Below are 14,298 nucleotides of genomic sequence, written 5' to 3' on the forward strand. Positions count from 1 at the left end.
TCAAGACGTTTGACAATTACAGCAATGCAAGTGTGGTCATTTTCGTTTTCAAATGTCAGATGGCACACTCAACAAGTTACATGGTGTAACTGTGAGTAAATAACGCCGCTCCTACCGTGAGTGACGCATTCTAGTGAAAATGTTCGACGATTTCATCCAAAAAAAGGAAAAGAAAAAGCTGACGTCACACGTACGTCACTCCACAGATTTCACGAGCAGGTGCTATTGAATGGCTTACAGTGGGACAACACGCCGGAAGTCAAATTGGGCCGAATGCGCCGTCGTCCCCTATACTGTCGGTTGCTTCAGAACTGGACGAGAAAATGTATTGATCGTGTTAGAAAACGCAGGTCCTGCGCCGATGCTCCCAAGACTGACGTATGGCGTAGCAGGGAAAACACCTGATTGGTCTCTCGGTTAGTAGGAGAATACACACCGAAGGCCTTTCTTGAGCTTTTCCATTTTAATTGTTGTGCAGACGTCCTCCAAGAGCTACAGCCATCACCTCAGGTGTTTTGGATGCCCTTTCGTCGAAGGGAAGCCAAGGGAATAACGGGATTTTTGCATTTCAGCATTTTTTGTTTGTGGAGTCCAGTCATCATGGGGAAGTACGCCAATGTAGTCGCAGTGGGTCTGATTGGTTTGTTGTGTTTGCTCGACGGATATTCGGCCAGAAGGTTGAAAACTGAGCAAGCTGAAATTGAACAAAGACAACTGTTGAACATTCTGCCATCTTGGTTGGAACGACTTCGAAACAATTTGCCATCCAGTTTGACTGGCAGGGTAAAACCTTTGGTACATTTAATGTCGCCTATTTTGTTATTGTTGTGTACATTGGTTAGTTAATAACAGAGTGTCAATTGTCATTTCATCGTTGTATGTTGAAAACACCAGAGTGCTTCGGCCGATGTGCCTGCAGCCACGAAACCAGCTGAGGTTTTGAATTGGCCCTCGATTGAATTAGATGTCGGCCAAATTACCGGCGTGGCCGTTGACGACAAGTCGAATCCTGTTATTCTTCATCGAGGAAACGTCAAATGGGATGGCGGGTAAGAAAACTTTGCTTTCTCCAACATTCTATTTGAGTGTACTGTACTACATTATCGGGGGAAAACGTGGATTTCATCCGTATAGCCAAGGGCAATACAGTATATCCAAGGTCACATTCGAATTTGTAAATAAACAGCATTACCTGCAGGGGGTGATTATCCGAAACCTGTAACATATTTTCCATTTAATTTCAATTTAATTGTTGTGGTTTGGTTTTCGTGAGTCGTGGTTGAGCTTACGGGCGCCATATTTGATGATGGCTTCTTTTGTTATTATGCTGACAGCTCATTCGATAGCAGCGGACAATACAACCGAATTGACGATGGACCTATCAAGAACGATACCATTGTTACCTTGGATGCTGCAACTGGCTCGTTGTTAGACCATTGGGGTTCAAATTTGTTTTACATGCCCCACGGACTGGAAGTGGATGCTGAAGGCAATACGTGGGTTACCGACGTGGCATTGCATCAAGTCTTTAAAGTACAATACCTTAGAATTTGATTTTGATTTTCCTTATTCCAAAGTGCAGGTTTATGTAAATTCAATTATTTCATTACTATACAGTTTCCGAAGGGGAGCCAAGTGCCAAGTTTGACACTTGGCGAAGCTTTCGTCTCCGGATCGGATGATAAACATTTTTGCAAACCGACAGATGTGGCTGTGTCATCGTCAGGCATCTTCTTCGTATCCGACGGTTATTGCAACAAACGAATCCTCAAATTCGATGCCGATGGCCGCCTGTTGGACGTGTTCACGGGGCCATTCAACATCGTGCACAGCCTGACGCTAATGGAGGAGAAGGACGCTCTTTGCGTGGCTGATCGAGAGAATTCACGGATCGTCTGTATTCACGCCGGACTGAAAGAAGGACCCGGACAGGCCAAATTCGGGTCACCCTATGGCCCGGCTGGATACAAAGGCAAACACGTTGGCCGAGTCTTTGCCGTTGCTGCCAAAGGTACCGAAATAAGCCCGGCTACCTACTGCAATCCCGTTCCGTCGTTGTGCGGGATACGCGTGTAGACATGCTGACGCGTCGTGTTTTGTTTTATACAGGCCAGCAGCTTTACGCTGTTTTCGGATCCATATTTCTGGGCATGTCTGATGGCAAGACATTCGACTTGGATAGCCTGAGCACCTTGTCCCGCTGGACTCCCGCCAATGTACGTTTTTCCCTCTTAGACCGTTTCTGTCTACGCAGATGGTCTTCATAAATTGGACAATATTTTTTCTATACGTTTTTTCTTTTTCTTTTTTTTTATTAGGGTTTTGGCAGCCCGCACGATGTCGCCGTGTCTCGGGACGGTGAAGCCATGTACGTCGTTCAAATCGGACCCAACCGCATCCACAAATTCGCCCTCGAATGAAAATCCAAACATATGGGGCTCCATTCAAGCGTTTAAATGATTATTCTCAAACTATTAATAGATTAAAACTTCTCTGACGTATCCAATGAGAAGATGCACATTATTGCACGATCAAAAAGTATATGACCTGGAGTCGATGATTTCTTTTCATTTGTGTTTCTCACTTTTAACGGTACATCAAAGGTTGTTTTCTTTTTTTTTTTACAATTTCCGAAGAAAGACGAAAGAAAAAAAATTGGGAACAATAGGAAACACTAGAAAACTAAACCGTTAATTGTAATATGCAGAAAGACGTTCGTCCAATTATGAAAACAAACAAATTATTAATTTTTGTTTAATTTGAAAAAAACAAAAAAACACATGGTCTATATAGCCAGCAAGGATAAATAGTCGAAACGCACCTATTGCAATTGTACTGCCTCTGTTAATTTACTTGAAGATGGCTTAATTAAAAAAAATGTCCTGTCAGCCAGAGAAATGTCAGACGACATGGTTTTGGTACAACTGCGAAAGGTGCGCTCGCCTTCACCACGTGACCCTTTGGTTGTGCTAGCTTTTGTTACCACGTACAGGCTCATTGGATATAGGAGAGAAATGAAAACGAACAAGAGAGTGAGTAAAATGTGATAATCTAGTATACGGCTGGGCTTGTAATAAAATAATTACAACAGCGAGGTAATAACCCCGAAACTACGTGAAAACCGAACGCCCTTCTTTCCCAAGAAGAGAGTCAAACAATCAAAAGAGAAGAGGATGTGTCTCTGTTTTCGTCTTTAATATACTGCCAAAGGCGTTTCTTGTAAATTCTCACTCGGAGCTGTGAACCAGGAAACACAACAACAGGGGATAATCTGCGTTAAAGATGTACAAATTGAAAATCTAGTTGCGCTTTTTGTCCAAATGGCAAACGAGTCAACCGGTTACGTGAAGAAAAAAAGCAAACAATAACAAGGCGTGGAGGCATCAAGAAAAGGCCTTTTCCTTCGTATTTTTAAAAATGCATCACGAGTAAAGCCAATACGCCGGATAGGACGATGCCCAGCTGTTGTTCCAGTCCCGAGCCCTGGTTGCAATAATTTGAATCGCAATTGCAAATTTCCTAAAAATGGAAAAATAAAAAGAAGGAGAATAGTAGAACGTCATTTATACTAGCTTGGCTCATGTATATGAAAAGCCGTACCTTTGTGATGGCTTTTGAGGTTTCGTTGAAGCAAGTGCCCGTTATGCTGGACGTGTTGGCAGCGCAATTGCGGTAGAAGAAATCCAACCGACCTGTCACAAATATCCACGTACGTTATACAAGAAAAAATGTCATTGAAAAGAGCCTCAAGTCATCTACGGTGGGCAACTGATGTATACCATTTTTATCAAAGACGGTCACGGTTTCACAGCCCGTCTCGCAGCTATGCGTTCGAACCGACTCGCTGAAATTCTTTCGAGTGCAGACATCAACACGATCTGTAACGAGCCAATTTTCATAGTTTTCATTTTCATTTCAAAATTAATAATAAAATTTGGGAAAAAGAAAAAAACATTTACTTGAATCGGCTGGTGACCAGCTGCAGACGTAACATTGAACGCCCTCCACTATAAGGAAATCATAAGAAAATAACATTTAAAAATTTTAAAATTGAGCATTATTGATGCCTAGCTCGCCACTAGTACATTTTAACACAGTTTATTTGAGGAACAAAGTAGACTGGTGAAAGACAAACAAACACAAAGGCCTTTCTTCTTTTGTCGCTGGCCAAGTCCAGAGTCTTGTATACCACTTTTAAAAACACAAAACATTCCGTTCTATTAAAACCGATGACGACGAGCTACCGTACATTACGCTTTTAAAAGGAAAAACATTTTCTTGTTATTTTTTACTGTCGATGAAATCATCGCTACGCGTTTTTTTGCATTTCGTTTTGACTTGGAGATGGGACAATAAAACCGTTGGTCACGTTCCAAAACTGTTGGGCTTTGTTCTCAACGCAGAAAGCGTTTCGTTTATACAACACCCGTGCTTTTGCGTGTCTTCTTCTCCTTTTTTTTCTTGTCACCCATTTCTCTGACTATTAGAAGCCAGATGATGATCTTGTAGAAAGGGTCCCTGTACTCCACTGAAGTGAGGGATCTAATCGGATTCGTCAACGTTATCACAGTTTACATATACCAAAGACATTATAGGTCTAAGTGTTTGTCAAAGTGGATTTTCCCACCTTTGTCTTATTTTCTTTTGTTTTCTTTCTAATGTGCGTCTCGTTATTAACCTCGTCAGTAAAACTAGTTTATACACAGTCAAAATTTGCTCATCGTGATGTCAATGGGAATGAAAACTTGAAGAGGCTGTCTGAAATGGATAAACCCAACGAGAAACAAAGAATGCCTTGCACCCCCTACCAAGATTTAACAACCATCGTCTACACAAAAGAGGCCCCGTGATGGATTGCATTGATCCGCCTCACTGGATTGGCTTCTCGCCAGTAAGGCAAACCCTCGTCAGCATTGCGTATGTATAAAAACTGTTGTCTTCTCCCTCGGCTTGAAGTTGTTCAATAGAACCGACGGACGAGTGGAATAATCTTTGCGTATAATAGTATATATGTAAATGTGGACTATTTTCGTTGTTACCTGTATGAAGGGTTGAGAGACAAAAGAGGCCGACCAAGACCACCGTCGTCACGGGCAGGAGGAACCAGTTTGATGAGGGTCGTCCTGACATGTCGGCGTCCGTTTGATTTGTTCTTCAAATTGTTTTTATTTTCGGCCAATCTGTTTTTCAAACAACAAACGAATCGAGAAATAATCGTCTGTAATCTGAATGAAAAACAAGAAAAACAGTTGGAAACGAAGAGCACGAAATCAAGGAGGTATCACTCGGTTGTTCGTAGACGACAACCAATTCAAGACTGCCCGATGAAATGTTAACGTATTCGGGGTTTGTCTTTGCGTGAACGCTATGTTGTGACGATGCCAAAGTAAAACAAAACACAAATGCTGGCCGCTGGACGCGCGCGCGCATCACTCGCATTTTTTCGTGTATAAAGGTGGGGCGGCCGGGTGGCCAAGTTTAAAAAAAGCAGCTCGTGTCCCTCCTGCTAGACATCCAAACTTACTGGGCTGTGTACAAAAAAACCCTCTTTTTAAGCACGACACGCAGCCGCGTGTGTACAGTAGCTGTGTGTCCAGTTTTAGATGGTAATCGAGCAATACATATAGGGTGGGAAACATCCGTTACGCTTCATACCTTTCATTAGGCATGAGTATACATTTTTCCTTGTTCCGGGTCAATACATCCATCCCAAATATAACGATCCTTCACTGTCTTTTCATTTTCATGGGTTCTCAAAGTCTGCCGACGAGGCCAGCCGATCGACGCTCAAAAGCTCCAACGATAAATCGACACTAGACGTGCACATCAGACTGCGAGAAGCACCAAAATCCAGGTGGTGATGAGCCCACTTGACAACGTGATGTATGAGCACTTTTGATTTTCTACCGATGAGGGAGAGAAGATCCCGAAAGCACTCGAAATAAAGAGAGGGCGGTTCTATACTTTAACCGTTTCACGACATTCCACTTCTTCAGACTCTCGGTTCTTATGCATGTAATTAAAAAAAAAAATGTACGCATCTTTTTGTGAATTTTGGAAAAGATAGTAAAGATGGAAAAATCTGTTTTTAATGAAGCGCTTTGACAACAAGTTTGAGCACCGCACGCGCGGCTGTCAGTTTTCTAAGCAAAATTGAAAAGAATCTTTGATGGCCCTTTGTTTCTCCTCTCGGCACTTCAACCTGTTCTCTCATTCCGCTGCATCATAAACTAACACAAGAGGAAATAGGCGCAGGAACATCCAGCGACGTCGGCAGCAGAGGAATGGCGCAATGAAACGCAACAGCCATCCCCCGTCGTGAGAAAAACGGGCGGGTAATGCAGGCAACGATGGACATGGGCTACACTCACGCGTCCATCTACGGCCGTGACATAAAAACTGAGTAGAAAAGAAAGTCTATTCAATTGCAAAAGAGAAAATTGAATGTTGAATTGGTAAAAACGGGCTGACGACACGACAGACTGCAAGTCGTTGACGTTTCTATATTTTGAGTCGAATAAATTGTTTGATTGGCTCGTGTTGCTGGCAAAGGAGGACGTTCAAATTCTTTGGCGCCCATTGTTGGAATGGCGATGATAACAAATTGTTATTAGACGAATCATTTCCGTCTTGTTTCCCCGCTAACCCTATCGCCACCAACGTGAGTCATCCGACCAACAACAGGGTCCGTCGCCGTTCGCTATAAATATCCATCCGCGGATGAGAGACGCTGGCCAACTATAATATTTAAGCGAATTGTCCATATAGACGCGTTGAACGTGACGGAATGCTTGTATCCAGTGACATTTAATTGTCCTGAATGAAAAGACTTGCGGCTCTGATCCACCGTCTCCAATACACAGCAGCCTTTCAAAAGTTTTCTAAAATTATCTTCTTCGTGACGTCTCCGTTACCGGTTGGCTATACCGGTTTGTGTAATCCTATTCCAAGACACCTTACCGTGCCCGGCCAACCTTAATCCCCGTCCAACGTCAGGCTTCGTTTCTTAAATTCATAGTTGTTTCTTCTTGTCTTTCTTCGCAAACAAAAAATAATGCGCAAACTTTGAAACGCGGTGTCATTTTCTATTTTTACCGGGATTTATTTTTTTTATTTGAAACCTCCACACGTTGTGGTTTCAGGACCGGACGTTGAAAGGCTAATATGAAAGAACAAGCGAGAGTCATGCCACCAAACGAGTCCAGCCAGCTTGAAAAATGTAGAATTAAAAAAGGACCGCACCATTACCCTAAATAGCTCGTTAATTATGTATTCACTTCCTCATCGCGGTTCCTTGGACTCAATTTTGTTTTCATTTCCATCCGTATTTCTTCTGATTCTGAAATTTCGTTAAAAACGGAAGAAAATGTTTCATCCGCTTCTGTTTGAACGTCAAATATGCGTATCACTCCATCCGTGGGAAGGCGTGTTTTTCCCGTTTCGATTAGCCGCGTGCGGAATCTGTTTTTTTGTTTTTCCCTGACGTGGAACAACAATGGCGTGAATTTCGCTGCGTGCGCCAGGTATATACGCATGAAACAACGTGTGGGTGTATATAGCTAGTGATGTAAATGTTAATTATCAATCAAAAGTTGCACGCCCTGAAACACACCCAATGTCTATCGATTACAAAGCAGACGGTAGAAACAAGCTTTATACCACTAAAACAACAAGAACAAGAGACGATGAATTATGAATGAACTGACCTTTAACAAGGATGGCAAATTGATTCCCAATAGCGATCGATATCTAAGAATAAATCCGAAAGACACTGACGACGTTGCGAAATAAATTCGAGAGTTACTAAAAGAACGGAGAAGAGAAAAAAGAAAAGGAGGACACTGACTCGACTTGTGTGAATGATCGCAGCGCTCAGCTCACTGAGCGTAGAAAGTTGAAAGAGACGGAACAAAAGTCCCCATCGTCCCGGCAACCTGCCAGAACCACCAAACATCCTCCCTTTTTTTTTCTTTCTTTCTTTTCTTTTCTTTACCCACCCACTCGAAACATACAAAAAGCAACGGTCACAAGAGAAAATAGAAAATGAATAAGAATGAGGTAAGAAGAAGAAGACGAAGGAAGCCTCTCCTGCCAACGGATAAAGGTACAGGTAAGGCTATTATTAATCGTGATGCGCCTCAGTAAGGTACCGAATGCGATGCTCAGGTGAGTTTGGGGTGGAGGTTTCGTTGTGCAACACACATCCGGTCTCTGTTTGGTTTGGCGTTTTCAGCCGCTAGCAGAAGCCGGTTCCTCCTGTCTTTGTCTTTTTTTTCTTCATTTCGTTCAGTTACGCTTCAATTCATCATCTGTTGTGAGTCATATGCCCCTGCAACCTAAAATCTATTTGTCTTTGATTTATCTTATTGGAAATGTTCGATGCATGTCCCTTAATCGTTAGACTCACTTTGCTAGTTAGCTAATTGATCAAAGCGTTCGAGAGACTGAACGTCTTACAAAAGGGAAATATTTTCCTACGTTTTCGACCCTCCATTGTTGCACCTCTTTGCTCTGTCTATGAATAATTCAACAGATTGGTTGTATTCCAGCATGATTCCTCCGCGCTCATGCCCCAGTCGTTAGCGTGACTCAAGTATTGACGTGTGCATCTAACGTGAACAAAACTGCGATTGCAGCAAAGAGATATGCGCATCTTTTTATCATCGATTTATTCATCTTTGGGGTCTACAACAACAAGACGAAAGGAACGCTTTGTAATAGTTTGTTGTACTACGTTGATGTAACGGGATTGTTCACAATCGCAAACCGAAAGTTGGAAAAGCAAAAAAAAATCGAAAACACTGAAAATTCTATTATACTGGAACAATAGACAACAACGCATGAATTATTTCATGTATGCAGATTTGCTCACGACGGATGCACGTGTGTGTAAAGGGACGTTGGATCGGATGGAAACACTATGACGAGAGCGAGGGACGACAGCAGCATTCCATATCGGGGCGTCGTCGACGTGTTTTCAAAATGAAAACAGTGGATTTATTGTCTCCTTTTCTTTCCATTTATTTATTGTGATGTTGTAGTCTACTGCATGTAGGGGCTAAATTATTTATGAATAATGACTGTGCTCAAAAAAGGAAAAATAATAATAGCAAGTAATAGATTTTTCTTCATGCAATTGAAATAAGGGATGTCATAATAGTGATCTCAAGCTTTTTTCGAGAGGAGTTTTGACATCCGAATAAATCACGTTGCATCGAAATGTTGCACAACATCAAAATCAACTTGAGATTTATTTGGCCGGAATTCTTCTGAGTTTTGTGGGTTGGGCAGAAATACCTTTTTCATAGAAAGAAAATAGTAAAAAAAAAAAAAAAGACAAAATTACATGGTACATAATGACACAGTGTGTCGATCGAACCACGAAAAGGTTCACGATGCGGGTGGAACGCCAAGTTTTACGGCAGGTGTGGACAGACGACAGGCGGACACTTGAGGTGCGGCTGATCGTTAAAAACCGCCAAAGTTATACGAATAAGGTGGTAGTAGCCTTTGTTAGTCCCACTATACCCGATGGGCAATTACGACTAGTCAATTATGCAGCCATCGCAAGAATTTTATAGCTCCTCGGCAAGAATTCAATACCAAAAATGGGTAAACACGACTGACTCTATGGCGAACATTTCTCGTTGGACAGCCACAAGGAAACAGTTGACCACTAAGTTTATCACCAAAAAACTATCGTAAACTACAATCAAAAACTAGTTATTTTCATCAAAGCGACAAACATTCGCTCGAGACAACGAAATCTACATAGTCTATACGAATAAGAGAGCAAAGAGACAGTTTATCTCCATTGTTTTTGGTAGACTGGTGGCCAGAACCAATTGAGAATTCCAGGCGTGTGAGTATAGCTCGAAGCGCTTGTTTCAAAAAAGGACAACATTCGTGACGCGTGTGGCGTCTCAATTGCATTGGACTACGCATGTTTGTATATAAAGTAGATTCACTGAATAAATCCAACTGTTTTCATCTTCCAAGTGCCCGTCGTTCCAAAAACTGCCTTCACGTCCACTTCGTTATCATCCGTCACGATGGCAGAGAGGACAGCCAAACGGACGTCTACACATAATGTAAAATAAACAAAGTGCAAAAGATCTCACCTGATGGATATCCGGATTTCGTGGAAGATGGGAAACGACGAAGAAGGAAGTATTTAAAAATGTAAAGGATTAAGCTTGTGTCAAGGTCGGGACGAGTTGTTTCTGAGAGGGGATGAGGGATTTCTTCAAAATGTTGAGCGTCCATCATCCAAGCCAACGTGTTGGCGCCCTTCCACGGTGTGTGGTGATGGGTTGACGCTTCCGGCGCCTGCCCGGAGTGTAGTCACTGCTCCAGTGGTTGACGTCGTCGACCGTTTTGAGCACCTCGTTGTAATCGCAGCTGTGGGACATTCCCGCGTTGAAGTAGCACGTCCTCTTCCTGCATTGCGTTCATGTCGTTGGCATACATATTTTTGGTTTTTTGTTCATGGAATGGATGAGGTCGTAATACCTGATTGGGGCCATTGGCTGACTCGGCTCAGCTGGTGCGACGAGAATTTCCTTTAGAACATCGTACAACGCCACAACTTTGGCATCAGTGCCGTCATCAATAATGCTGGACATTTCGGCGATGTCGACTACGTTGTTCTCGTCATCACCTGACCTATTGGAAATCAAAGAAAACTGTTAAAATTCCATTGGTCGATGTGTGCCAGATGACACACCAGGAAGGCCATCTAGTTGTCGCACCATCATTTTCGAAATGGGATATTATTCTAGATGTCACCAACAATTAAAAATGGCAAGGACTTCTTTCTTAATCTTTGGTTTCCCGAGAACTTTTTGTTCGCCATTGATTTCAGTCGAAAACAAAGTTTTAAATTAGCCTTTTTACCTTGTTTTAGATTATATATTATATTGTTGTAGCTGCTGGTTTGAAAAACAGGATGAGCAGTAAAATCGGTTGGAATCGTGCAAAAGTCGTGCCCCACTTGTGTCATTTTCTTCCACCTACTCATCCATCGTCATCGTTCATATTTGCCTTACATTCGTCACGCCGAGAATTTACGAATAATGGCGTCCCACCTGAAGTGGGTCCAGTTGAATATGAATCAAAACTCGTTTGAGTCGCGTATCGCACATTTTTCTCACCCAAGTGGGTCGTGAAAAACGTGATTGACCTCGATTCTCAGTGGACGTGGTCAAACAAAAAGCTTCTTCCTCTAGGGTGAAACGCCATCAAACATGTAAGTCACTCGCACGCATTGTTTACGAGGGAAAAAAGTAACCCCGAACCTTGTCGACGCCATTTTGGTTCGTCGAACAAAATTCCACTCTTGGGAGTCGTGTTCCGACGATTCGTGACCATTTAATTTCATACGTTTTGTTTAGTTTTTGTTTTCTAATGCAAGTTGCTGATTTACAAAGTGTTGCCCTGCATAAAAATGGAGGCCATACATTTGTTTTTGTAGAAAAGAAAATTTGCAAAGGGCGTCGAGAACACAAAACGATTAGTGAAAAGATACGACGTGGTTTGCTGAAAAGCTCCCCCCTCCTCTTACACGTGCAACCTTGAAACAAAAACGAAAGAGAGGGAAAAAAGGCTTGACGAATTATAGTCGGAATGAAAAGTATAGGAATTGGCGCCATTTGCCAAAGTACTTTCGCAGATGACACACCGCTGAAACTGGATCTCAGACTTTAGTGATGGTCGTGCCCGTGTCGATTTCTCACAGTAATAGGAGGTACGTACGGAAGGTTTCAGTGACAAGCTGGGCAAAACGAAAAATGTGGGTCTCAAATGTTTTGCTTTGTGTTTCTTATAAAACAGAAAGGAGAAAAGCTGGTTGCGAAAGACTTGCAGTATCTCGTCATTCGATACTTTCTCCGAGTTGTGGTTCCATCCGAACACAACGTGCAGACGTAATAACTACCGGTCCAACGTGGCACCTCGAGATTCAAGGCAACACATTGTGTAAGTCTCTAATTTTTTTGCCTGTCTTATTTTCTATTGGTTTCACCATTCGTCATTGCCTTTTCGTTTTGTGGCTCTCGGCACGTCGGATGACGTCAGCGATTTGCATAGCGTTACACACACGTACTATTGGTATTGTTTCTGAAAGGGTAGTTCTATATATATTTTTTGTGTACTCAAGGTTGACTTTATCAAGAATGGAAAGAGAAAACTATTGGGTTTGGACGATTTGATGTCATTGATTTGATTTACCTGTTGATGATGGCGGCATTGGCCAATGAGACGGCCAGCAAGAAAAGACAGGCAGTTGCTGCTGTTCTAGTTGACATCGATGAGATGATCATTCTGTATTCCACGAGAAATGGACGTATAAAAGAGACAAGTCAATTAGCCACAGAGATTGAATTTGTACATGTATCTGAAGATCAATGGAGATAAAAGCTGGGAAAAAACATTTAGGCCACTTTTTTTGGTTAGTGTTCCTTTTGCCATTTTCTATATCGTATAGTGGATTTTATTGCTACCTCATTTTTTGTGAAGGTTAGAGAAAAAAGACTTACCTTTTGTTGAATGCCTCGTTTCTTGAACTTTTCAACTTGTTCACTTGAGCCTTGATGAAAGTAAAAGAAACAAAATTTCTGTTTGTAATTGATATTTGCGGTGCTTTTTCTCTAAAACTTGGGACAAGGTAATTATTTTTTCGAAAAAAAAAAAAACTGGAAGCAAAAATGGTCCAGCATCCGGGGCAAGGATGAAGGAATAAGTGACGGTGGAGCAGCTGCTCCGTCTTTTATATGGTATCGCCAGTCGGATCTACCTCCTCCGTGATCAGCGCAGTTGCGGCAGTTCTTCTTCCCCTTCCGATTCTTTGTGTTTCGTTGACAAAATCACGAAAGGCCTTAGCCATAATCGAACGTGACGTGGCATTCTCATTAGTGGAAAGTCTGCACGTTTGCCTGTATGGTGTCTGAAGATGAACGTTCTCTTTGTTTCGTCGGCGTCGGCCATCCCTGATTAAATATTTACGAGTAGATTATTTTTGTGTAAAACGAGTTCGGCAATTATCAAAATAAAAGTTTTAGACAGTAGGATTAATAGCCAACGAAAAGGCCATTTAAGATCTTTGATATTTTGAGTTTTCTTGCCGGATATCTCACTTTACGGCGTGTTAATGGATTGCAGCGGGTCGTGTTGCGTACGAAACGGAGTTCAGGAAGATGGGCGTAACTGACATTTCTGGTTTTTTTTTTTGCGCTAATTGTACGATATCCGACCATACGTGTTATTTGACCCAAGTTTCTATCGACTCTAACTTGTGAATGAAAGGCCACCGTTTACCACGTCTTTGTAATTCGGTTCGAGTTTCGTTGGTCAGTTGCGTTCGGTACGTGTTATTGCTGTACCGATCAACTTTGTTGATTGCACACCTTTTGAACTAACGAGTTTTAGTTACTTAGTAGCTCATTCCCTTTTGGCTTGTCTTGCGTAAAAAAAAAAAAGAACAGCGTTTTTTCAAGTTTTATTGGCTCTGGCGATGGAGGAAACTTTCGAGTTTCCTTTATGTTGACGTAATGGGGATTTGTGGTTGGCTCTGCGCGCTATCAGGCAAGTTAATTAACCTTAACCTAAACTTTTAAGCCACCCCCTGTTGCACACCTTTTTGTCGTTTTATGAAACGGACGGATCGAACATTTTTAACGGCGATTTCAAGATCAGGTTGCGAGTAAAATAAGAATCTTGAAACTGCGTTGCCTTCCTACATCAGCGCGACAGATTTTGTGTGTTTATTTTCGTGCGGCTCTGTCACACTAATCTGCTCTGTTGGCTCTTAATGAAACCAATGAAGAAGGTTTGAAGATGGGGGAGTAGGCTTATGGGATCATAACCTTTGCGTTTACACGTGGTGTATAGTTTAAGTTGACGACTTTCGCCCACGCCAACTGTTGAATAAGGAAATGAATTGAAATGTTTTTTTATTAGATTTGTGGAAATGGTTATCGTGTCTTGTTGCCAACATCTCTTTCCTCATCTTTTCTTCGCAATTTCCTTGTTGATTTATCATTATTTTTTCCCCTGCGACGAAATCAGAATCGACTTCCATGAGGCCGACCTAAAATTTTTGTAAATTTAACGTTTTTGCACCTGATGGATACTTTTGGCAGCCGGTATCTGTTGAAATTCAGTACTTGCCCTCGTTTAATCTTTCGAGTCGAATGATTTTCGTCAATTTAAGTTTGAACTGTATGGGCTCTTTTCGCGCACTTCTGTCAGTGTGGCATTTTTACCGTTTAATAGCTTCTCGCATATTACGCAGCCTACGCT

At 42.0% G+C, this 14,298-nt stretch overlaps 3 protein-coding genes across 6 annotated transcripts; 1 reads left to right on the top strand and 2 right to left on the bottom strand.

The window, feature by feature from the left end:
• The first annotated feature begins 184 nt into the window (after nucleotides 1-184).
• LOC116919032 (peptidyl-alpha-hydroxyglycine alpha-amidating lyase 2) lies at nucleotides 185-2,557 on the top strand. 3 transcript variants are annotated; one of them, XM_032924887.2, is made up of 7 exons: nucleotides 185-416; nucleotides 479-795; nucleotides 895-1,049; nucleotides 1,335-1,533; nucleotides 1,618-2,011; nucleotides 2,110-2,216; nucleotides 2,319-2,557. In XM_032924887.2, exons 1-7 carry the CDS (start codon nucleotides 230-232, stop codon nucleotides 2,418-2,420), a joined length of 1,461 nt encoding a protein of 486 aa, XP_032780778.2. In that variant the 5' UTR covers nucleotides 185-229; the 3' UTR covers nucleotides 2,421-2,557. The 3 variants fall into 3 exon arrangements, with proteins under 3 accessions (XP_032780778.2, XP_032780779.2, XP_032780780.2); XM_032924888.2 differs by having other exon boundaries at nucleotides 207-416; nucleotides 479-783; XM_032924889.2 differs by having other exon boundaries at nucleotides 390-795.
• Nucleotides 2,558-2,670: 113 nt separating this feature from the next.
• Nucleotides 2,671-7,883, bottom strand: LOC116919033. 2 transcript variants are annotated; one of them, XM_032924890.2, is made up of 6 exons: nucleotides 7,707-7,883; nucleotides 5,040-5,180; nucleotides 3,960-4,007; nucleotides 3,780-3,878; nucleotides 3,601-3,692; nucleotides 2,671-3,519 (listed from the first exon to the last, which is right to left on the bottom strand). In XM_032924890.2, exons 2-6 carry the CDS (start codon nucleotides 5,128-5,130, stop codon nucleotides 3,412-3,414), a joined length of 438 nt encoding a protein of 145 aa, XP_032780781.1. In that variant the 5' UTR covers nucleotides 5,131-5,180; nucleotides 7,707-7,883; the 3' UTR covers nucleotides 2,671-3,411. The 2 variants fall into 2 exon arrangements, with proteins under 2 accessions (XP_032780781.1, XP_045026885.1); XM_045170950.1 differs by having other exon boundaries at nucleotides 5,040-5,225.
• Nucleotides 7,884-8,650: 767 nt separating this feature from the next.
• On the bottom strand, nucleotides 8,651-12,320 carry LOC116919185. The gene is made up of 4 exons (XM_032925112.2): nucleotides 12,229-12,320; nucleotides 10,513-10,665; nucleotides 10,122-10,440; nucleotides 8,651-9,297 (listed from the first exon to the last, which is right to left on the bottom strand). The coding sequence occupies exons 1-3, from the start codon at nucleotides 12,318-12,320 to the stop codon at nucleotides 10,266-10,268; spliced, it is 420 nt and encodes a 139-aa protein (XP_032781003.2). The 3' UTR covers nucleotides 8,651-9,297; nucleotides 10,122-10,265.
• Nucleotides 12,321-14,298: the final 1,978 nt, after the last annotated feature.

Source organism: Daphnia magna, linkage group LG3 (assembly GCF_020631705.1).
Source record: "Daphnia magna isolate NIES linkage group LG3, ASM2063170v1.1, whole genome shotgun sequence".
In the NCBI taxonomy this organism is placed as follows: Eukaryota; Metazoa; Arthropoda; class Branchiopoda; order Diplostraca; family Daphniidae; genus Daphnia; species Daphnia magna.